At 56.8% G+C, this 22189-nt stretch overlaps 7 protein-coding genes across 7 annotated transcripts; 3 read left to right on the forward strand and 4 right to left on the reverse strand.

Moving 5' to 3' along the window:
- Positions 1 to 723: 723 nt before the first annotated feature.
- Positions 724 to 4011, forward strand: L226DRAFT_475451 (uncharacterized protein). Its single transcript, XM_067676669.1, has 8 exons — positions 724 to 859; positions 912 to 1072; positions 1139 to 1920; positions 1976 to 2071; positions 2127 to 2978; positions 3041 to 3164; positions 3222 to 3736; positions 3790 to 4011. Exons 1-8 carry the CDS (start codon positions 798 to 800, stop codon positions 3841 to 3843), a joined length of 2646 nt encoding a protein of 881 aa, XP_067542539.1. The 5' UTR covers positions 724 to 797; the 3' UTR covers positions 3844 to 4011.
- L226DRAFT_528177 (uncharacterized protein) lies at positions 3922 to 6870 on the reverse strand. Its single transcript, XM_067679287.1, has 12 exons — positions 6273 to 6870; positions 6172 to 6216; positions 5980 to 6116; positions 5802 to 5921; positions 5680 to 5751; positions 5367 to 5629; positions 5243 to 5314; positions 5052 to 5189; positions 4654 to 4995; positions 4484 to 4582; positions 4166 to 4394; positions 3922 to 4111 (listed from the first exon to the last, which is right to left on the reverse strand). The coding sequence occupies exons 1-12, from the start codon at positions 6835 to 6837 to the stop codon at positions 3986 to 3988; spliced, it is 2208 nt and encodes a 735-aa protein (XP_067542540.1). The 5' UTR covers positions 6838 to 6870; the 3' UTR covers positions 3922 to 3985.
- Positions 6871 to 6976: 106 nt separating this feature from the next.
- Positions 6977 to 9902, reverse strand: L226DRAFT_528178 (MFS Git1p-like glycerophosphoinositol permease). The gene is made up of 19 exons (XM_067679288.1): positions 9510 to 9902; positions 9418 to 9446; positions 9277 to 9352; positions 9016 to 9200; positions 8876 to 8957; positions 8789 to 8820; positions 8576 to 8730; positions 8493 to 8515; positions 8377 to 8443; positions 8306 to 8321; positions 8132 to 8246; positions 8028 to 8077; positions 7941 to 7974; positions 7818 to 7878; positions 7726 to 7756; positions 7636 to 7670; positions 7558 to 7578; positions 7403 to 7498; positions 6977 to 7345 (listed from the first exon to the last, which is right to left on the reverse strand). The coding sequence occupies exons 1-19, from the start codon at positions 9697 to 9699 to the stop codon at positions 7129 to 7131; spliced, it is 1515 nt and encodes a 504-aa protein (XP_067542541.1). The 5' UTR covers positions 9700 to 9902; the 3' UTR covers positions 6977 to 7128.
- Positions 9903 to 12376: 2474 nt separating this feature from the next.
- On the reverse strand, positions 12377 to 13370 carry L226DRAFT_12798 (uncharacterized protein). The gene is made up of 3 exons (XM_067672239.1): positions 13106 to 13370; positions 12727 to 13035; positions 12377 to 12667 (listed from the first exon to the last, which is right to left on the reverse strand). Exons 1-3 carry the CDS (start codon positions 13216 to 13218, stop codon positions 12439 to 12441), a joined length of 651 nt encoding a protein of 216 aa, XP_067542542.1. The 5' UTR covers positions 13219 to 13370; the 3' UTR covers positions 12377 to 12438.
- A 30-nt stretch (positions 13371 to 13400) lies between these two features.
- Positions 13401 to 15588, forward strand: L226DRAFT_528182 (uncharacterized protein). Its single transcript, XM_067679289.1, has 4 exons — positions 13401 to 13583; positions 13639 to 13727; positions 13791 to 13822; positions 13876 to 15588. The coding sequence occupies exons 1-4, from the start codon at positions 13523 to 13525 to the stop codon at positions 15422 to 15424; spliced, it is 1731 nt and encodes a 576-aa protein (XP_067542543.1). The 5' UTR covers positions 13401 to 13522; the 3' UTR covers positions 15425 to 15588.
- Positions 15589 to 15597: 9 nt separating this feature from the next.
- Positions 15598 to 18510, reverse strand: L226DRAFT_607185 (uncharacterized protein). Its single transcript, XM_067685753.1, has 2 exons — positions 18398 to 18510; positions 15598 to 18345 (listed from the first exon to the last, which is right to left on the reverse strand). Exon 2 carries the CDS (start codon positions 18295 to 18297, stop codon positions 15727 to 15729), a length of 2571 nt encoding a protein of 856 aa, XP_067542544.1. The 5' UTR covers positions 18298 to 18345; positions 18398 to 18510; the 3' UTR covers positions 15598 to 15726.
- A 1396-nt stretch (positions 18511 to 19906) lies between these two features.
- L226DRAFT_12899 (acetyl-CoA synthetase-like protein) lies at positions 19907 to 22064 on the forward strand. The gene is made up of 4 exons (XM_067672246.1): positions 19907 to 19976; positions 20046 to 20414; positions 20472 to 20897; positions 20950 to 22064. Exons 2-4 carry the CDS (start codon positions 20188 to 20190, stop codon positions 21935 to 21937), a joined length of 1641 nt encoding a protein of 546 aa, XP_067542545.1. The 5' UTR covers positions 19907 to 19976; positions 20046 to 20187; the 3' UTR covers positions 21938 to 22064.
- The last annotated feature ends 125 nt before the right edge of the window (positions 22065 to 22189 follow it).

A 22189-nucleotide genomic window follows, 5' to 3' on the forward strand; every position in this document is an offset into this window, starting at 1 on the left:
TGGTTTACCGTTGCCGCGTCTGTTTAAGGTCAAACCCGATTGCAGAGACGATGCATGGCGAATGATCGAAGATCTAGATCCTTCAGTGGTGCATACCAACTCAGGTCGCCTATTAGTGGCCACACTCCACAGCTTACACCACCGGCCCCCTCACTGGCGCCGCAGATGGTGAGCTCACTTCGAATCCTTCGCAGTTGCGTAACTAATCGTCTATGGTTACTTATGTTTCAAATTTCATGAGAGAGGTCTCTAGATCCCACCATACAGATTATGTGGCAACTTGCTACTCCGGAATCCAGGCGGCTTACAGGCTGAGGAGGCTCGTTGCTCTTAAGAGTCCATTCCATTGCCCTAGTTTTTCGTGATCGTGTACAGGTCACAATTGTTGTAATGCAGGGATGAGAAAGCCTCGCATTGAGCTTTCCGGAATGATTGGAGGCTTGTACAGTGATTGCATCTCCGAGTCCTTGATCCAAGTTCTGTGATCGATGGATTCGCCGAGCTGCAGCCAGAGACATTCATGAGAGAAAACGACAAATTTTCGCGTGAGATTCAGATCATCTTAGAGTCTTGGGGACCGTTGTTGGTAGGCCTCCGAGTTCGACACTGGTTGCCGAACTCTGCCGGGCGTTGAGTTCTCTATTTGGGATGCTGACCACGTGTCTCGCTAAGCACCGATCAGCGATTTTTGCTAGGCGCCCGATTGCAAGTGCAGAACGTAGGCGCAGGTAGTTCCCGCTGCTTCAGAACGTTCTCCGCCTCCTTTCTCCTCGGTCTCTCCTTTTGTCTCTGCAGCTATGGGAAAGGCGCAGAAGAAGACAGGAAAGGGTCGTCTTGACAAGTACTACAAGCTTGCCAAGTAAGTCTACTCGTTGTTCGAAGCATTCTCAGAGACTCATCTGGTTGTGCAGGGAGCAAGGCTACCGCGCTCGTTCGGCCTTCAAGCTCATCCAACTCAACAAGAAGTATTCGTTTTTGGAGAGCGCAAGATGTTGTATAGATCTGTGCGCTGCGCCCGGTGGTTGGTTGCAGGTCGCGAGCAAGTACATGCCGCTGAACAGTGTTATTGTTGGTGCGTGTGCCGTCGTCTCTCGTATCCTCCCGCCGACCCTCAACGAGTCATATTCCATTCGGCCAGGTGTTGACTTGGTACCCATCAAGCCTATCCCCCGTGTCGTCACCTTTGCTGCAGACATTACCACCACACACTGCCGGAACCTCATCCGAAACGAGCTCAAGGACTGGAAGGCGGATGTCGTCCTGCACGACGGTGCGCCGAACGTCGGTACTGCCTGGGTGCAGGATGCGTACTCGCAGTCCGAGCTCGTGCTCATGTCCCTCAAGCTCGCCGCCGAGTTCCTCATCAAGGGCGGCACCTTCGTGACGAAAGTCTTCCGCTCCGCCGACTACAACAACCTCATCTGGGTCTTCAACCAGCTCTTCGCCAAGGTCGAGGCCACGAAGCCACCATCCTCGCGTAACGTCTCCGCCGAGATATTCGTCGTCTGCCGAGAGTTCCTCGCGCCGAAGCACATCGACCCAAAGTTCTTCGACCCAAAGCATGTGTTTAAGGAGCTTACTGCGTCTGCCCCTGCAGAGGAGCTCGCGGGTGCGCTCGCGAAGAATGCGCAGGCGAATGTCTTCCAGCCGGAGAAGAAGCGTAGGCATCGCGATGGATACGCGGACGGAGACTACACCCTCTACAAGGAGACGGGCGCCGCGGACTTCATCAGGTGCGAGGATGCCGTCGCGTTCTTGGGCACGTACAACAAGATAACGTTCAAGACGGACGAGGAGAAGGAGTGGCTGAAGCTTGACATCACAACCCCGGATGTTCAGGCGAATTGCCAGGATCTGAAGGTGTTGGGCAAGGGTGACTTCAAGACACTACTCAAGTGGCGAACGGCCCTTCGTGAAGAGGTATGGAGGTTGTTCGTTGCCGCAGGCCGGGATCCACGTCTGACATGTTCTACAGATTGGTCTTGAAGTCAAGGAGAAGCCGACAGAGGAGCTTACCGAGACCGTCGAGGTCACCGAGGAGGTCGATGAGGAGCAACAGATTCAAGACGAGGTGAGATTAGCATCTTCCAAGTCCGGTGTCCCTGATATGCTGACCCTGGTTCAAGCTTGAGCGACTGAATGCAGAGGCCGCCGCGCGCGCAAAGCGCGAGCGGAGGCGTGCCAACGAGATCAAGGCGCGCACCATCCAACGCATGCAGCTTCGCATGACTGCCCCCATGGACATCGGTATGGATCAAGCGGACCCGGCTCTCGGCGGTCAGGACGATATCTTCGATCTCGAGGGTTCGAAGGCCTTCCGTGGCAAGCGCGCCGCCGCAGGGCTTGATGACGATTCCGACTCCGATGAGCACGAGGGTGATGGCGAGGAAGACGACGACGAGGCGTTGGATTCCGAAGAGGAGCGCGAGCGGAAGCTTGCCGGGCTGGAGGCGGAGCTCGACGGGATGTACGACGCGTACCAGGAGCAGCTGAGGGAGCGGGACGCCAAGTACAAGGTCAAGGAGTCATTGAAGAACAACAAGGCACGGGAGGCGTGGCATGGCCTTGGTACTGGCGGTGACAGTGGCGACGATAGTGATGCGGAGGTGGGCGGGTACGAGAAGGTACAGAGGGCGAAGGCGCGCATTGGCGAGAACGACTCAGACTCGAGTGACGACTCTAGCGACGAGGATGAAGCAGAGGCGGCGGCCGTGGCAAGCAAAAAGCGGAGACGTGCAGATGCTGCCGAGAGCAGCTCGAAGAGCAAGAAGGCGAGGACCATGGCGAAGCTCGATGAACCGAAGGCGGGTCCATCCCTTAGTCGTTCTGCGCAGATGTGGTTCGGCCAGGACATGTTCGCCGGCCTTGATGGAGAGGTTGAGGATGACGAGGACGAAGATGAGGATGAGATGGAGGGTAGCGAGATGGAGGAAGAGGAAGAGGAGGTGCTAGAGGAGAGAGACGGCGATGAGGACGAGGTGAGACCATTGGGTCTTCGTCACAGACGAAGTCAGTTGCTGACAGCATTATGTTTCTTCAGGCTATGTCAGACGAAGACGACTATGACGACTTTGAAGTCGTACCACAAGATCAGGATGACGACGTGGACATGTGGGACGTCGAAGGCGAGGACGAGGACGAGATCAAGCAGGCCAAGATTCAAAGTAATGCTTCACTATTCATCTTCGCCCCTCACTTACTGACTCCATGATCCTCTGCAGAACAAGGCTTGATCACAGCCGAGGCCGTCTCCCTCGCGCAAGCACTCGTCAACCGGGAGAAGACCCGCACAGACCTCATCAACGAAGGCTTCAACCGGTACTCTTTAAACGACAAGGACGGCCTTCCGTCATGGTTCCTCGACGACGAGGCCAAGCATTACAAGTCGAACATCCCGATCACCAAGGAGGCTGTCGCGACGCTCTGCGCAAAGATGCGGGCCCTCGACGCCCGCCCGATCAAGAAGGTCGCAGAGGCGAAAGCCCGCAAAAAGTTCAAGGCTGCACAACGCCTCGAGAAGGCTATGAAGAAGGCTGAGGGCGTGAACGAGACGTCGGACATGACGGAGCGCGAGAAGGCGAAGCAGATTGAGAAGCTTATGGAGAAGGGCATGAAGGGGAAGCAGCGGAAGGAAGTCAAGGTCGTCGTCGCTAAGGGCGCGCACAGGGGCCTGAAGGGTCGGCCGAAAGGCGTCAAGGGTCGCTATGTTATGGTCGACTCGAGGATGAAGAAGGAGGTCAGTGGTTGTGTTTGCGCTTTCCATTGCGCTGTCCTCATCCATTACTGCAGGTTCGTGCGCAAAAACGGAGAGAAAAGGCGAACAAGAAACGCAAACGCGCGTAAGCCTCACTTGTGGTCCTGTGTTCGACATGCTCCTTCAGTCTCTTGCTTCATCTGTCACGCATTCACACATGTATACCTGCAATTATCCCAATCCCATCATGATTATGTTGCCATATTACTAGTAGATATACATATGCATGCTCTATATGGATTGGTCCTCGAACAGAGACGCTTTAGCAGTTGAGTGGTGTGTCATGAGCGAGAGTCTGTCGCAGTCAGTGAGGAAGCGCTTCCATGCCTCGTCCGACGAGAGGTCCTCGCAAGTAACCTGCAAGTATCCAGGTCAGATTGTGGCAACAAGGTGACATTTGTCCAGACATACGTGGCAACGCATGGACTTCTGGTTACTCTCCAGGTCCAGGGTACTCTCGCAAAGAGCTTGCGTCAAGTTCTCGTCTGTGACGTCGCGTAGAGTTGGTCGACCAGAGTCGGAGACAACCTCCACGCTCTGCCGAACGCTCACGTTCGAGTGCAATAAGTACGTCGCATGATCGTGCACAATGATCAAAGGCGGGGTAGGCTGGTCGGGATGGCTCTCGGAGCCACTCAAACTGCGGGAGAAACACAAGGATCAGTGATTCATCCTCGGGGCAGGGCGGACGAAAATGGAAAGGTGCCCGACACGACTGTCGGTACTCACAAGGCGCTCAGGTCCTCAGAGTACTTTTGCAGTGCGGGGGGCTGTTGCGACTCCGGAAGATCGGCCGAGCTCGACATTGTCAATTGCAAATCCATCGGGCTAGGAAACGAGATTACGATTGCGTTAGCTATGTCTGAGATCGAGGACGGGGAGAACGACGGCGATCATACCGGTCGGGCATCAAGACATTCACGTCTGCCTCAACACCAGCTGTGCAGCGGACGTCCGCAACAACCAGGAACGACGGCTCCGGCGGGGCTTTGTTGGCCGGTGCTACCTCGTCGTCAGGGCTCTGGAGCGAATCCAATGCGTCTTGAACGGTATCCGGCTCCTGTGCCTTGGTGCCACGGGGCTCGGCCAAGGCTGCCTCGAGCACGATAACCTTCCGCCGGTTCAACGAGACATGGGGCTCGCCAATCGTGGGAGCCCTCTCATCGGGCAGTGAGTGATAAACCAGCCGGTGCAACATCTTCTGGTGTGTGGGAGCAGTGCTCAATAACGGATTGGGGAGGCTAGACGACGCACGTCATTGGCAGAACCGAGCACGCAATTGATGGTAAACGCTTACTCTGGTACAAACGACATCTTGACAGGATGGGCTGCAATCCATTGTCGTATCTTACCGATCGGATGGTCGCCGGTGAGTGGCGGTACTAGGGTCACCCGTTGGTCCTTTGATACGCGTGTGAGCAAGATATGGCCAAGTCTGTGGTTAATGGTTAGCCAGCTATAGGCGCCCAAACACAAGCGCGTACTCACGATGCGCTAACTGTCGTCCGCGAGGGCTCTGGCAAAGCCTGCCTTGCGACATCTCGCAGAGACACCAAGGACCTGAAATATATGGTGAATTGCTATGGCAATTGAGAAGTACAAATGCACATACTCGTTTTCCGTCAATATATGTCCTTGCTCACTAGCGAGGCCGCCGGTGATGTTGACATCTTCCTCGAAGCCAGACTTCAACCATTCCCCAACACGACGCATTCGGAATGTGCTGCCAGGGTTCAATGTCAAGGGGAGAGGTCGAGGGGACATGTAAGGATAAAGGGCATATGAGTGGCGGAACATCACGAGCGGCTGTTTTGCATTAGTAGCAGAGCCAGGCGGAAGGTGAGCCAGCACTGGTGTCTGCCAGTTTTCCAAATTCTGACAGGGTAGTCAGCATCTGATTCATATGGCACTCCAGGGAGTCTCACCTGCTGGACAACCCTGCTCGCAAGACGTTTGGCGGCTTCCAAGCTCTGCTTGTCTCTTGCGCATATTCGGATCTATAAATCACTGTTACACTAGGGTATATGACGAACTCCATACGACTTACTGTCCCAGGACTAGACGCAACATTCGCCAAGTACGCCTGTGCTAGCCGAGAGATTCGTTGAATCATGTCTGGCGGTATGGGCACGGGCGATGGTAAAGTGAACTTTTCCTCAACAAAGTTCTGTATGCATGTAAGCCCGATGGCCATTTCTGAGACTGAGGCTTGACATGTTGCGTACCTGCTTGATAGCAAGCAGATGCTCGGAGAGTTCCCGCACCGAGGCACGCGCGCCGTCGACTTGGAGACCCAATGGCCTCTGACGCAATGATATATGGACATTGTAGTCCTGTGCCATGCGTAGCAGGTCCGAACCGTCTGCACACATATGAGACATGAAGGTGGGTAGACGTGGAAGTACGTATCGACATACCTCTGCCCAAGAACAAGAACAGCTCGCTTGAAGTGACGCTAAAGACTACGCTCTTCTTGATTAGCAACGAAGCGCAACACTTACAAGACGTGTTAACGCACCCCTCTCCGTAACCTCCGTTTTGTCTCTCCTAGCTCTCTCGAGCTCGCCGAGCGTGGGCCACTTCCACAGCTGCTCAAGGATAGACTCTGCATACTCCGTCTTCTTCCTGCTCGTCGCGCAATGCCTGCTCGGACCCAACGCCTCCACCAAGAACTTGCGCAACTGCTGCTTCGTAAACGAGCGGCAGAGCGTGTTGATCAAGTCGTTGTACTGTTCCACATACTTGGGCGATTGGATGGGCGGGCGTACTGCAGGCTTGTAGGCATCGAGGTCGCCCAGCGTCGGCTCTATCCCGGACTCGTTTACAGCAGCCAAGTACGACTGCACTCGAGCGAATAGCTCTTGCGCGTTTTCGTCCTGTTGCGCCGCAGGTTCTACGGACGAAGACGAGGCGGTTGACGCGTCTGCGTGACTGGGTCCGGCCACCGGAGCGGGGTCCTGCGATTCAGGTTCATGACGTGGCTGGGTGGCGAGCGCAGCAAAGCGTTGACATCGAGAGACAGAGCGGCGAGCAATAGAAAGAGACTGCGCGAGTCTAGCCTGACGTGCGAGCGAAAGAGACATGAACAGCAGAGAGAAGGTCGACGCGGCGCTCGCAGTCGCAGTGCAGGTGACGCGAACCTTGCCGCCACAACTTTTCCTGAACGGGCGTCTAAACAGCCTCATTGGCGTCTACTAGACACACTTCGCTTCGTACCTAAGTTCGCAGCTACTTCCTCCAGTTTCAGCACATTCGATACTACGAAGCAACACTATCCGGGACAACAAAAGTACAAGCGTTACAGTATACATGACCCAAAAGCGCATCAGTTCGTTACTCGTAAAGGGTCGTTAACACAGACCATGGTAAGGCATCTAGACCTTCTTCTCCGCAATGGAATTACTGGAAGATTCGTCGTCCACCAGGCCGTCCTCATCGTCTCCGACCTCTCCCTCCCAACCGTTCTCGGCAAGGTACTTGAGGAACTTCTCGTCTTCGTCCGCAAGGTCTACGCCGGTCAAATCCGGAACGAAGAAGTAGGTTACCAAGATGCCGGTCACACCGCAGATGGCGGCGATGATGAAAGTCCATCTAGCAAAGAGGGTGAGGTCAGAGTGTGCTAATCATACTTGCAAGTCTTGTGCTCACTTCTTGCCCAGATTGTTCTGGATGGGAGTAAACGCCTGGGTTCCGATTGCTGCTCCGGTCTTTCCTATGGCTGCCGACAGTCCGTAGCAAGTCCCCCTGGGCGGACATTAATAGATTAGCGGACATGTGTCGTAGCCTGTCCTCCGTTGACTTACCGGACAGGAGTCGCGAACGACCTATGAAGGCATAATTAGCACACGAAATCCGAATTCAACTGACGTGTCGTAACGTACTCAGCGCTCACGAGACCTAGCATGTCACCCGGGCCCTGGTAGACGATATGAGCATGTGGAAATGACCGAGGATGGTTGATCGCCAGTTACCAAGTTACCGAAGGACTGCATCAACCCGTAGCTGGAGGAGAAGATAGCCGGTCAGCTACGTTCCAGACCGACACCGCAGAAAGTGAGCATACAATATGACGAACAGCGGGATGATTCCGGTAATCTTCTCATACGCGCAGCCAATAATCAAACCTAAACCAAGTGCAATCAACATGCTACTGAACGGCCGCGAGTGTCGCGGGAAAGTGACCTACCGAAGACAAGGTAGCCGCTGAAACCAAGAATCATCTGGAACATAATATTCGGAATACTGTGCCTCGAACTGTCAATGTGCTACGTACTGTGTTCCGACGTCCCAGTGGATTGCATAGAAGTGCACCGACGAATACACCTGCGCAGGAGTCAGTTGACGTCAGGGGTGCCGAGCAGACATGTGCACGCGCACCAGGCAAGGCGATGGCACCCAGCAACAGTTGCCACTCCGCCGTCTGCTTGATGTCTCCGTTCTTGATGACACTGGAAATAATGGTCCCGGAAAAGACCCCATTGGGGAACGTAACCTAGACCAGATGTAGAGATGAGCGGTAGGAGCAAACAAACGATGGACGCAGTCCCATACAAAGTCGTATAGGAACCTGACCCTGAGGTTAGCGATGTGCCAAGCCCGCATCCGTGTAATAGGACACATACCAAGCACCACAGGTACCGATTAGTGGTTTCCAATACCGCTTGATTACCAGTCCGTAGGGCACACGTCCTGTACAGTGCGTGAGTTTTGGAGTGTACAGAAGAAGCACCAAACTTACTCTTGATGGCACCCTTCCGGAAGCTGTCCATCGCTCCGCAGTTAGCCTCGGCAACCAAGTCACACCGGCTGGAGACCACTTACAGCGTTGTTGTGAGCATCCGCATACGGAAGTAAAACACCGTGAGAGGCAGGATGACACCGATGCCGAAGCACACGCGCCAAACGGTGGGCAAGTGGTTTTCTCCGGCCGCTGAGAGTACGATAAGGAACACGGACACGGCCAGGGGACCTCCAAACTAGGCGGTCCGTTAGCAAGCGGACCATGACAAAGCCGACGTTCGCGGGCGGACGTACACTGAGCACGAAGTTCGTGACCATGATGAACACTGCATAGGTACGTAGCCTTGAGCGCGCAGCCGGTCAGAATTACGGAACACGTACCGGGTCCTCGCTGTTTGAGAATCTTCTCATTGGCGGCCTCGCTCGCGCTGGTCGATGACGCGGGGTATTCACCGCCAACACCCTGCGGAGTGAAGAGGTTAACGAGACGTCCACATGCTAGCACGACGTCATATACTGACCACACCGGTAATTCCTCTGGCAACGGTCAAGAACCAGAACATGCCCTGAACGCTACCATGCGCGCCATGCGCGGCGGTGCCAAGGATTGCGCCGATGACTATAAGCAGGGTGGTGGTTACGAGCGCCGCCTTGCGCCCAATTCTGTCACACAACAGTCCAACCACAACCTGTCCGAGGACCGCTCCTGAGAAACAGCCGGCGGGTTAATGTCTCATGTCACGCAGGAACAAACCTTGTATGGAACGGCGTTGCGCGCTTACCGACGAGGAGAGCGTTCGACACCCGGGTAGACACGTCAGGCGTGTAGTCGGCGGGATAGAGTTTCTTGAACACGACCTGGATAACATTCCCATGCGTTAGCATATTGTCCTGAAACATGCGCCAAGAGCAGGCAGCTTCACATTGGTCATGGTCATAATGTTGTTCTGGTCTGCGGTGCATCGGGAAGGTTAGCATGTGAGCGATGTGGACTGAACGCAGATTTTGCACGTACATCCATCTGAAATGAGACCGAACGCTGCGGCGGCGATAGTCATATATGCACTGAGCGCTGCCTTCCTGGATTGGACGGGCTGCTGCGCTTTGGCGGGAGCCGTTCTCTCGTCCTGCTGCTTCGCATCGCCTTCGTAGCCGACGGTCGCGACGGTTGTGTCAGCCGCTACCTTGTCCTCTGAGGAAGCCATGGTGGTGGACAGGAGGAGAGGTGCTCGCCGGCTAGAGACACTTGAGCTAACGCGACTATATGCGACATCAAAGGCTACTTCTGCAATCAAACGAGGTGCTCAGGCACATTGGGCACCATAGTCGTCCCGATAGCACTTCTGAGCATTGGCAAGTGAGGGAGGGCGGCGTGCGCACGTGTGTGATGCTCGAGTCCATGAATGTCGTCTGCAGGGGAGCCAGCGGCGCGCGGGTTGACTGCTGTGAGACCCCCACAGTGGTCCCGTGAGCACGTTCATGTCCCAGATAGGCAGCCGGCACGTGTCGGCACAGAAGCCGTGCGCACACTGACACTGGCACACACTGCCAGGCGCACACGACCACAGTGCTCGAGGTACATACAAATCCAGTCTTCGTGCGCCCCCTATGCCGCAGAAAAATAACCAACCCACCACAACCATAAGTCGGGAGCAAGTGGCGCCGGATCATCCAGTGATCGCCCACACCGACACCGCGCTCAATAGTGAAGAAGCGAAACTTCCGATACCCGTCGGGCGCACTCGCCTCAAGTCGGGAGAAGAGCCCTTTGGCAGTATAGACACTGAGATAGGACACGGAGGGACACGGGGGAGGGGGGCAATCGAACATAGCATTCTCTCAAGCCCAAGCATTAAGGAGTACATCAGCGCGTCTGACATGCCAATGCGAGGCAGGGCATTTGGAATCCCGACGTCCTGGTCGGAGGCGAAACACCCGCACTATGTCCATCGGCAAGCATTCAACACCTCCTTGCTCGTAGCCGCTGTCCCTGTCAAAATCGCACTACCGACGTGCTCCCTGGAACAGGAGTAAACCGGTCGTATGCAGCTGCGTCCCTGGCTTCCTGGGTGGACCTTGGAGCTGACAATCACAATACGACCCGCTGTCAAACAGACGTGGGGGATAATTTTTAGCGACTCACCCGCCCCTCTTCCTGAGACCGTACTTGGAGTAGTCCCGTCGCCGCCGACGTCGGTCCTACGGGCACATCAGAATGCTTGATTGTCACCCTTGACAGTATATGTGATACTGTGTTGATCAGATCAACGGAACATCTGAGCCTTGTGGCACAATTGCTGATGCTCGTGCTTGAGTAGGCGTTGCGATGCACGCTCCGGGTATGGATCGTCCCCGACGACGGCGAAGAACACATCGACGCGTGCTCCATTTTGCCCCTTGTGCTCCGCGTTCCGGCATGTAGAGGTGGCGAAGATACGGTGAACCTTATGGGTAGTGTCTCCCCGTCGTGCGAAGATCTGGAGGAAGAAACATGAGAACAACGATAACACTTGTTGGACAACATGACTGCCATGTCTTCTCATCGTAAACGGCAGCGCTCGTGTATGTTCAGGAAGATGCCGAAGCATCGCTTCCTTCAGAACGAACATTTGTCGCGTGGAGCACACCGCCGGGCCTCCAAGCTGGATAGCGATAGGTTCGGATCCTACTCAACGCTGGGAACAAAGAAGCTACTGAATACACTTACCATAGTTGTACTCCGCAGCCCCGCGCAGTAAGGTATACAGTCGTCGATCGGAGACATACGGCCTTGGCATCGCTGTGGCTTCCCATCCCGAACAACACAGAGAATGTCAATCGGAACAAAGAACGCGGGCGTTGAGAACCGTTCTGGAAAGGCGCCACCACCTACCTCGAGGTGAGAGATGGTCCTCGTAACGCATGGAGGCCGTCTCCTCGGACCGCACTAGGAACGCCTTGCGCCCTTGGTCTGATAGTGGATGGTCCTCGAAACTGGAGACACCTCCCGTCAAACTGGACGACAGCAATTAATCTGCGATTATAGAGGCGATCAGGTGCGATTCAAGCCATAAGATCGGAAGCGTAAACTCACGACCATTCTGGGAGCAGAGACATCGCATAGATTCACCCGGGTGGCATCGCATCAGGTAGATGACCATATGTCGCGAGAGAAGGCTGCATGGCTCCCATACGGCTCCGCGAAGGACGTGCTCAACGTTGGGGCCGGTACGATGGGACTGAATCAGGCCACCCGAGGGAGGCTGAATTCCATATGCATTCCCACCTTGGTAATATGATGCCGTGGGCGGGGTGCCCCATACATGATCAAGAAGTTACATACCGCCTGTATATGGTAGATACGGATATCTCACACATGCGGCGAGCATTATACCTCTCACAATAGCTGTGCTCTCGGTTGTCGAGATTGTTCGTATCAACGCGCCGTCGACGATGGCGCTTGCAGCGGCATTTCAGGGGGAACCCACAGTTAAAATTGGGTGGAGAAAAACATTGTATGACAGGGTCGGCGGCCTGGAGCCAAGTCCGCCGAAGCCTGCCGGACAAGCAAGAAGATCATGGCTGCATGAGTGACAGCGACAGCGGTGAGTAGAGGATCCAAAGCAGCCGCGACCTTCTTGACGTCATTCTGTTTGCGATGTCGACCCAAAAATACGCACGCAAAAGGTCCACGGCAGGGCGAGCCATGGCGCGACAGTACGAGGTGGGGGTAAGTTTGCCGTACTCTCGCAGCATGATGGTGAACCCCCAGGGGGTGCAGTCAGGGTACAGAACCACGCTGCGAGGATGCTGTCTTCCCCACATCCGAGCGCCTCGATAGCCGTCGGCTCGAAAACACACACGGGACTATAAGTGCTTTCGGACCTCCGTGATATCGAGGCCGGTCGAAGTCCTGGATCTACGATAATTATCTGAAGCGCGCGGGGCATCAAACACCCCGGCTGTCACGGCCCCGAGGACGCCAGAGAAGGATTGAATGCGACGATCTGTGCCCGTACCTTACACCGACTCTCCGCCCCGATCGAAACGACCTGACTTGTAGGGTGCATAACCGCTGAGGAATGCGGTGGAACACCCCCATGGAGGTCGTCAAGATAAGCGGGACCCTGAGTCCTGCGACGGCGCTGCAAGGACGAATAAGGTGTCGTAACTAGTTGCCGGGCGAGACGTTGGCTGGGCAAACGCAGACAGAAAATCAATAGCTGACGGTGGGACGAGACAAGGGGACGCACTCAATGCCGGAATAGTCAGGCCGACAGGGTCGGTGGCTTGCAAGGTGGAAAAGACGGCGTGTTGTATCAAAGAACTGTCCGGAATGCATCACAGATGGAGGGAGCGACATGCGGAAGCACTCGAGGAATTCGGAATTCCTGTCTGGAGACGCAGTAGCGAAACTTTCCACGAGAGGCCGGAGCAAAGCGCAGCGTCCACACACCTCGGTGTCATCTCCACAAACGAATTCCGAATTGGCGTGTGCCGCCGGACAACCGACATCTGGAGATATGGGCGGTGCCAGAAAACAGGCGACTGCCTGCTTGAGACTCATGGGAGTCGGTCGAGACACGGTCAAGTAAGCGTTGGACGGTCAGCACGTGCAGCATGCTTGCGAACCTCTGGCAACACCGATGCCAAGGATTCCGCCCGGGCGGGACCGGGGAGCACGTTGAATAGCAGACCAGAAGCTGCGCAAGAGACGTTGAAGAAATCGAGAAGACAGGGAGCATGGGAGACGGTGCGGGAGTAGGAGATGTACCTGTCCTCGTCCTCCGACGAACAGCTGCCGTCCGATGTCTGGGGGGATTGGCAGACGCAGGCGCCGGCAAGGATCTAGATCCAGCAGGCGCCCGCGATTATCTGGGGCCATGATAAAAGGCAGATGGCTCGCTCTATCTAATCAGTTAACCCACCAGAGATCTCCCCGCCCTCCGAGCTTCTCATAAAACACCCTCCCCTCTCTCGCAGTTCCCAGCGTCCTCAGCCCTCTCTCACCGCCCCCGACGTCGTGCATCGCGCCCCGCCTTCTCTGCCATGAGTGCCCCAGCGACTTCGGCTGAGTCGTCCGCCTCCTCAACAAAACTCTGGGCAACCGGTACGCCGGATCTGTTCACATGTGTCCGACGCATTCTCACATACTTCGGACATAGCTTCGAAGGAGTGGGTTATCCCCGCAAAGCCAAAGCCAGGCCGCAAGCCCAAGAAGGACGTGGCACCACCACCCCCAGAGAATACCGAGGTGCGTACTCCGAAATCACATCGGCGCTAGTTCCGAAACTGACCCGAAGGCGCGTGTTGGCAGACTGATGCGAAGGGTCGACGTGTTCAGAACAGGTGCGCACCCTCCCTCGTCGTACACATGTACTCGCCTTCACATCTCGATCCAGGGCTGCTCAGCGCGCGTTCCGTGAGCGGAAACAGTCGCAGCTCGCCGAACTCCAAGCTCGCGTGCAGCAATATGAGCAGGGGGAGATCGAGCGTAATGTCGCGCTACAAAACATCGCGAAGCGGCTCAAGGAGGAGAACGACAAGCTCCGCAAGGAGAACGTTCTTCTCAAGGAGAAAGTCGCCCAGTTCGAAGCGGAGCGCAGCTCTGTCAAGAGACCGCGAGACGAATACTCCCCACAGCCACCCTACGACCTCACCCGATCACCTGCGAAGAAGCGTTCAAGAGCTTCTGTCGATCCCTTGTCTGGTCTGACACAGACCTCCTTCCCCCCGACCGCCTATGCCTCTTCCCCCTCCGCTATATCCTCGGCGGATTCTGATGTCCATTCCAACTTCTCGCCAGTACCCATGCCGCCATCCGCACGCGACGCCCCCCTATTTTCCCAGAACTACGGCCTCAACGGCATCTTCGAACTCGCTACGTCGGGTAAGACTAGCCTGTTTGAGCCTGGCGGTTCATTGGACACCTTCGACTGCGGCTTCTGCAGCGACAACACTCCTTGCGTATGCCGCGAGCTGGCACTCCAGCAAGTCGCGGAGCGGATGTCTGCTGTTGGTGTTGCATCGATGAAGCTCGAGACAGCTGACCAGAACGTAACACCCGTTACCGCCTCACCTGTCGTTGCTCCATCTCAACCCTCCTCCATCCTCGACAACCTCCCAGCATACCAACCGCCCATACCGCTGCGCCGCCGAACGCACAACCCCTCAATACAGCCCATCTTTCCCATCACTCTCCCGGCCTCCGAGCCTCCAAAGCCGGAAGTGCCGTCATGTACCGGTGACCCCGCGAACTGCCCGGCCTGTGCGGACGACGCCTTCGGGAAAGCGTTCTGCGCCGCCATCAGCCAGTCCGTTGCTTGTGCTTCACCTTGCAAGGACTGCCCTGGTCGCTGCGAGAATGGCAACGGCAGCTGCTCGTCCGCGACAGGGAGCGGTGGTGGTTGTTGCGGAAATCCTGCTGCCTGCGGGCGATCGAACGGTGACCTTGGCACTTCGTCCGGCCAGTCGGCCACAGCTGCAGCGGCACCCCTGACATCGTCGCTTCTGATGTCGGAGCCGCTCACCACGACGGAGACGATCCCGTGCGATGCGGCCTGGCGGCAGATCAAGTCCCACCCGAACGCCGCCTTCACGGACCTTTCGCTTCTGGCGGAGGTCGTCGCTCGCCGCTCCAAGTGCACCGGTCCCCGTGTGGAGATATCACCAGCGCCGGGCTCGATTACGCCGGAGCGCGGCGTATCTCCAGGCATCTGTCTACCTCCTGCATTCACGCAGCAGTTCGACAGTAACCCCATCATCCTGACTGATCCCCACGCCGAGTACCGCGAGCGGCAGCGGACGCGGGTGAGTGGGACCTCGTCGCCCCCGCAGCTCGTCCCTCAGGACGTATTAGTCAAGTGCGGTCGTCAGCGCGTTCGGGAGGTCATGGCCGACGGTGTTCGTGATGCGCTCCGCCTGCTTGATGCTAGGTTCGCCGTGCCGTAAAGGGAAGCCATAGGAAGGAAGAAACCGTTCTTGTAGATGATGATTAATTTACTATCTAACCTTATGCCCTCTTCATATCGCCTCTTGTATTCGTAGTACCCATGCTTTGCCCATTGATTACCCCATCCAATAGAATTCGCACATCGCATGAATTCCACACGCAGTCTTCGCTCGATGCACCGCTTGCTTGGGAACATTCGGGAGCCATATCACTAATACATTCTCGCCCTGCTCCCGCCTCCAACGGCTCACGGGCTAGAGTTGAATGTTCAAGTCGCGACCACCATGCATATGCAGCGCGATTAGCCACCTAGAGGCTTAGTGTATTTCGGTGTACGTGTCACTACATGACTAGCAGAGCCCATCCTCCTCGCCTTCAGCCCTTTGTAAGTCACATCCGTCCACCTCTTCGCGATCTTACGGATTGTACTCCGGAGAGCACACTTCTCCTCGGATGTCAACCTCTCCCGAATGTCCTCATTGTCCACATGGAGCTGGCGAAACGTGACGGCCAACTCCCTGAGCGGCGCCTCGAGAAGATTGTCTTCCAGAGGCGCAATCTGGGGCCACAATCGCAAGAGGACGCGTCGTGCCATCCCATACGCCTTCGCTCGGAAAAACGCGCTCACGAGGGCGTCGATAGCCGGCACGTCTGGACGGATGCCCTGCGCCACCATGTCACGGAACGCCTTGATCGCCTGGCCCGGTCGAGCAAGTCGCGCGTAACCAAAGATGATAATGGTATACACCGTGACGTTAGGCTGTAGACCGGCCGCTCTCGCCGTGCGCAGGGTATTCGTCGCGGCTTCCATGTCCCCCGCTTCGACATAGCCCTCGATTAGGGCAGCATAGTGGTAGATGTTCGGCTGGAGCCCCGAATCCACCATGGCGCGGAATGCCTGGATCGCGGCTTCCATATCGTGCTTGACCACACCGTCCTGCTTGATGCGCATCCCGAAGGTTACACGATCGCTCTGTACCCCGCGGTCGGTAAGAGATTGCACGACGGGGCGCAGAAGATTGCTGTGTTTGCGGCGGGTGTGAAAGGTGATGCCTGCGGTTGGGTGGGAATAGGCCGTACAAGCGGGCTGCTCAGCAACAGAGTCCGAGGTGGCGGAAGGGTAGACGTGCCAACCCCGGGCACGGGTGCCCTCGCGCTCTTGCCGTAATAACGAGCTCAGTAAGATGTGAAGATGCTGCATCGTCGGCGTCACCCCGGACGACATCAGCAGGCGAACTATCTTGATGAGCTCCCGTGGACTGGCGAATTCGCGTCGGTGCTTGTAAGAAAGCAGGATGGTCAGCGTCGTGGCGTCCGCTTCGACTTCTGCAACCTGCATCATGGATAGCACCGCGTAAAGTCCCTCCAGTCCACGGTCCTTGAGAGCGCCAAGCAGGAGAGAATTGAAGATCTCAATTGTCGGAGGGGTCGGAGGAGGGATGGGTTGCTCCGGTGGAATGGATGCCGTGTAACCTAGGTGGGGGAGAACGGAGACAGCTGCGGGGAAGTTCACGAGCGTACCAGCGACGAGGTGCAGAGCATCGTTGGCGTGACCAGTGGCGAAATACAAGCGAGCCAATGCGGCGGCAGTGCGGCTGTTAGGGAGGATCTCTGCAGCACGCATCTCCTGTAAGACGCGGACGGCGTGAGACAAGTCGCCTTGATTGGCGAGGTATTCGAGTAGGATATTGTAGGTAGTGACGTTGGCGACGTTCCGGCGATGAGGTAGGAAAGTGGAGGGGGTGAGTGCAGGATCTATCGTGTCGTTGGATGCGCCGTCTTCCGGGATGGAATCTGCCCCAGGGGCTGAGGACGGGTCTTCGGGAGCTTGCATCAGCGAAGAGAGGATCGCCACAACACCGTGCATGTCGCCAGCATCTAACATGAGCTGAACAAGCCCATTCAGAACGGCGGTGGCAACCTGGTCGTTGCTTGTTGTCCTTAACACATCGAGGGCTTGAGCCTTGATGGACGGCGTGAGGCCAAGGGAACGGTAGTTGAGCATCACAACCGCAGTTGTCTTGCTCGTCACTGGGATCCCTGCAGATTCCATGGCACCTATGGCGGCGAGAGCGGAAGGGAGGTCGCAATTGCGGAGATGCATCGACACGAGAAGGTGATAAGTCAAACGCGACGGCGTGACACCTTCTTTCTCGAACAGGGCCAGGGCCTCCCCGACAGATACATAGCGCGGAATCTCCATCAACGCCTGAAGGCGCCAATTGAGCAGTGATGTGGTCGTGTGTCCGAGGCTCTTTCTTGCGAAAAGCGTGACGCGGAGGACGTCTCGCCATCTCTTCCGAGTAGTCAACCACGCTGCGAGTTGACCGTAGAACGTCGCAGGGAACTTCTGACCGACCTCGGATGCCAGTTTCAAAGTCCACAGCGCGAGATCGAGACCCCTTGACTCCAGAAGGTATAACACCAGTCCTGGCCCGTGATGCGGATGACGAAGAACGGGGACGATATACTGGGTTCGAGATGATCGCAGATCCGCCACGGTACAACGGGTGGGGTGTTGAGCGAACAGACCGCTCAGGGCGGACAACACCTCTGCAGACGGCGCAAGGGGCTCCAGATCGCTTCCGTCCGCACCTTCCTGCGACCCGTCCGTTCGAAGGCCGGCCTGCGACAAGGGAACTCCTGGCTCTTGCGGTACCTGGTTCTCCCGCAAATGACTCGCGTTCTCGACTGTCGGTGCATGGGAGTGTTTGAGCTTGAAAGCTACAGCTGGCGGCCATAGAACACGACGGGTCGAGTGGAGAGGCTGCGCGATCACGCATAGGGAATGATGAGGAATGTGAACACGTTCGAGGACGCGATGTGCGGCTTGCGACAGTTGCCTGAGGTCCCGACCAACTCTCCAGGGCATGGACAGCCAGGGTACGGGACGGCGAAATCCCCAATTCGCCGCCGTGAGCTGGAGGAACGTCAGGAGAACTGTTTTGCTGGCAACACGCAGCGGGACATACCTGAGCACGGGAATGTGCTACGGAGCGAGCGGTGGGGAGCTGAGGGACATGCAAAGCGTCGAGGAGGGGTCTGACGAGACAGAGACAGAGTCCAACGCGCGGGACGACGACCTCGACCTCGACTTTTCGCGCCTGGCCCGCATTCGGTCTTTCCCGGCCAACTCCGGCAGGCGCACGGCCCACGCGAGTCGCGGCTCTGCGCGCCTCCGCGTCTTGCACTCAACCACAACGCACTTGAACGCAGTTCACTCGAGCACAGCGACCTTGTCTTTCCAACGCTGCTGCATTCCTCCTCGGCGGCGTGTTTGCTGGTTCCATACCGCCCTGCCGCCGCTGTTCCCGTTCGACGTCGTGGTTGACCCCGCTCTTACTCGCACACGGTGATTCTCCTTCGTCTCTCTGCCACCTCGACGAATCGGAGGACACTTTAATGACCGGGTTTTGATCTATTGCGGTGGTCCCGACGACCCGCCAGAGGTGTCGACAACACGACGCTGCACTTCGGTTCCCTTGCCCAACGCCGCGCGATTCCCTCAGATATCAAGCCATCGTCCGAGGTGCTCCTCCTTCAAAGCTCACCCCGTCCTTTTCGGCTCCCTCGGGCGGGTGTCCCGACGGCCTCGCTTTTGTGGCGATTTGGATTCTGTACAAGGAGATATAACATTGATTCAGTACGTGCGTCACTTGTGGCAACGCCGCCTAGCACGGCTAGCATGCGCGTTGTATCCGTGTCGGGCCCAAACAGCTAATGGGAGGCGAACAACCTTGGCGATCGGCGAGTGTGCGGATATCCGAGGACTTGCTCGTCGCCTCGAGCTTCCTCCACACCGAAGCATGTACCTGAAATTCGCCGTGGCTGATGCATGCAAACAGACTGGCCGCAAGCAAGGACCTCGAGCCACTCGCTCTTAGTATAGTCCCAAGTCTCCGCGAAGTCCGCATCTGCGCGAAATCCTCAAACAGTTCAGGGACACAGGTACAGTGACCGCAACCACGCCGGCCACGAGGAAGAGCTGTGTTCAGGCGGTGCAATGTTGCACTGGCACTGCGGACCAGTCGCGGACCAAACAGATTTTGTTCGCACAACGCCAGCGGGAGACGAGTGATGTAGCAAAACTGCTTCCGGGCTCGATGCCAGCGTCACGACTCGGCACTGCTAGTTCTGAGACATCCGTCCATCGGGACCTCCGGCATGCCTCTTTGAGTGCACGAGTGCCCCGCGCTTGTCCGCGCTCACCCTGCCTCCCGCTGTCCGTGGCCGCCGCAGCTCATGGGCATCGGGCAAGGTTTGGATGATGGCTGACTAGTGATATGTCATGCATTAGATCAGCTGCGTTCTGTGCGAGAGTATGGCGATATTTGCCCTTGAGCTGACCATCGTACTTGCAACATGACTCGTTTGCGGCGCTGACGGGAGCGTGTAGTCGGGAGGCAGTGGCACCTCACTGACTCGGCAAGCCTCCATGACATCTTCATGTCCATTGTACTGTTTTCGTCCAGTTTCAAGCCGGTGACAGTTTCCCGGGAGTTGAGATCTTGCCCTGATCCCTCCACTTTCATCAAGCTAAGGGTCCTAGTCGTACGTGTTCGGTTGTGTAATGCGGTCTTTGGGTAGCAGAGATTGCGCTGACATGGGCTGTCCTGCTAGAACGTTTGAGAGTGACGTTCGGCTACCTCCGTTCCCCCGTCAAATCAACATAGCTCAGTCATGTAGCCTATGCATGCTCGCTTCGCTATATAAGTTCGGGGGTATCTGAGCCCCTCCAAACGTCACATCTCACCAACCCACCATGGTTTCATACCGCACCCACCTCACCGTCCTTGAGCAAACCGCTACACGGTATCCTCACTATCCAGCGTTCCGTCTACCACGCGTCGACCCTGTCACCAAGACAATACTCGACTGGGAGGTCGTCACCTACGGCCAGTTTTGGCAAGATGTCGAGCGGTTTGCAAAATATTGGACACAGAAGCTCACCGCCGATGGAATTTCGACCCGTTCTGTCGTCGGACTATGGTAAGAATCTGAATCCCCTCCCGGTCGCAAACACGTACTGAACGCCTCTTTATCCAGGATCGGCGGTACCACTTATGTCGACGCTGTCCATATATACTCCATAGCACGCGCGGGCTACATCCCTCAATACTTCTCCCTCCGGTTACCCAACCCCGACATCATCCTGGAACTCCTCGAGAAGTCCAAGGGCCGGGCCCTCATCTATGATCCATCATATGCAGTAACTAGCCAGAGCCCCCTCCCTACATACACTGCCGTTGACGCGCGAACACTACCGGCTGCGGTGGCAACGCTGCCACCTAACCTCGGCAGTCCTAATGGCGACGACACCCTCATGATCTTCCACACGTCTGGGTCGACTTCTGGTCGTCCCAAACTGGTACCCGTCAGCTTCGCGTGGTGGGACTTTGCGCTCACGAAGATTCACGGGCACATGAAGCCACAGCGCCCTCGCAGCGGTCGGCAAGACGTTACGGTCTGGATGTGAGTGCACCGCATGCCTTCATTGGGTCTCGTACTGAACATCACGTTACAGGGGCAGTATGTGCCACTTCGGCCAGTCGTTCATGCTCGCCGGCATGATCCAGCACGGGTCCTGTACCGTCCAGTTCACCCAGCAGAATTTCTCGTCTGACGAGCTCGTCGACATGATCCAGCGCTGCGGTCTGACGCGCATGAACATCTTCCCCACATTCCTTGCCGAGCACCTGCGCAACTCACGACACAACCCTAAACTCCTCGCGCTGCTGCAGGGCCTCGACCAGATCTTTATTTCTGGTCTGATGATGTCGCCGGAGGACGAGGAGTGGGTCCACAGTAACGGCATCAGGCTGATGAACTGTTACGGGAACACTGAGGTCGGCTCCATGCTCGTCACTCCCGTCGCGGACCTGGACACACGGAACACGAACTCAGTCCACGCGCTCACGCCTGTGCCGGGGTCGAAGTACGTCTTCGTCCCTGTCGACGGCGAGTCCGCAGACGCCGAGGCCAGCTATGCAAACGCCAACGCGCAACTGCTGGAGCTTATCGTCCACGCTGACTCCCCGGACTGCCCTGACCGCTCACTACGGCATGTCGACGGGAACTACCACACGGGCGACCTGTTCCTCGAGGTCGCGCCGGGGCAGTACGTGTATCGCGGGCGGAACGACGACTGGATCAAGAGTGAGAACTCTCTCCGCTGCGACACGAAGGCGATCGAGGACAACGTCCTCTCCACGTGTGCGGATCTCGTCGCGGCGTGTATTGTGACAGGAAACGGCCGCCCATCCCCCGCGCTCTTCGTCGAGCCCGCGGACCGGGACGCGGATGAGGAGAAGCTCAAACGCGACATTGTTCGGCGCATCCGGGCATTCCACGCCCGCCGCTACATGCACGAGCGCATCGTCGCTACCCAGTTCGTCCTCGTCGTCCCCGCCGGTACGCTTCCCCGCACCGCGACCAAGGGCAACATCCGTCGGAGAGCAGTCGAGGAAGCCTTCAAGGCCGAGCTCGACCGGGTGTACGCCGTCGTGCACTGAGGCGCACCCTCCAAGCTCGGATCCGATTGTGCTCTTTTCCTGCATACCTTCCTCCTCGTCGCGGATTTGCTCATCTCTATTGTTATCTATTCGCTTTCCCGCACTCTACTCCGCCGCAATGCTACCCCATCCCGGTCTCGTCTCATCTTGCATGTATCGTTATACAGGTTCCGTAATAGTATCACCGCAGTGTAGTTGTATACTCCTATCACGGCGTCCCGTACTGTACCCTCTGTAGCCTAATCCCCATTG

The sequence above is a fragment of the Lentinus tigrinus genome (assembly GCF_003813185.1).
Source record: "Lentinus tigrinus ALCF2SS1-7 unplaced genomic scaffold L226scaffold_1, whole genome shotgun sequence".
NCBI classification, from domain to species: Eukaryota; Fungi; Basidiomycota; class Agaricomycetes; order Polyporales; family Polyporaceae; genus Lentinus; species Lentinus tigrinus.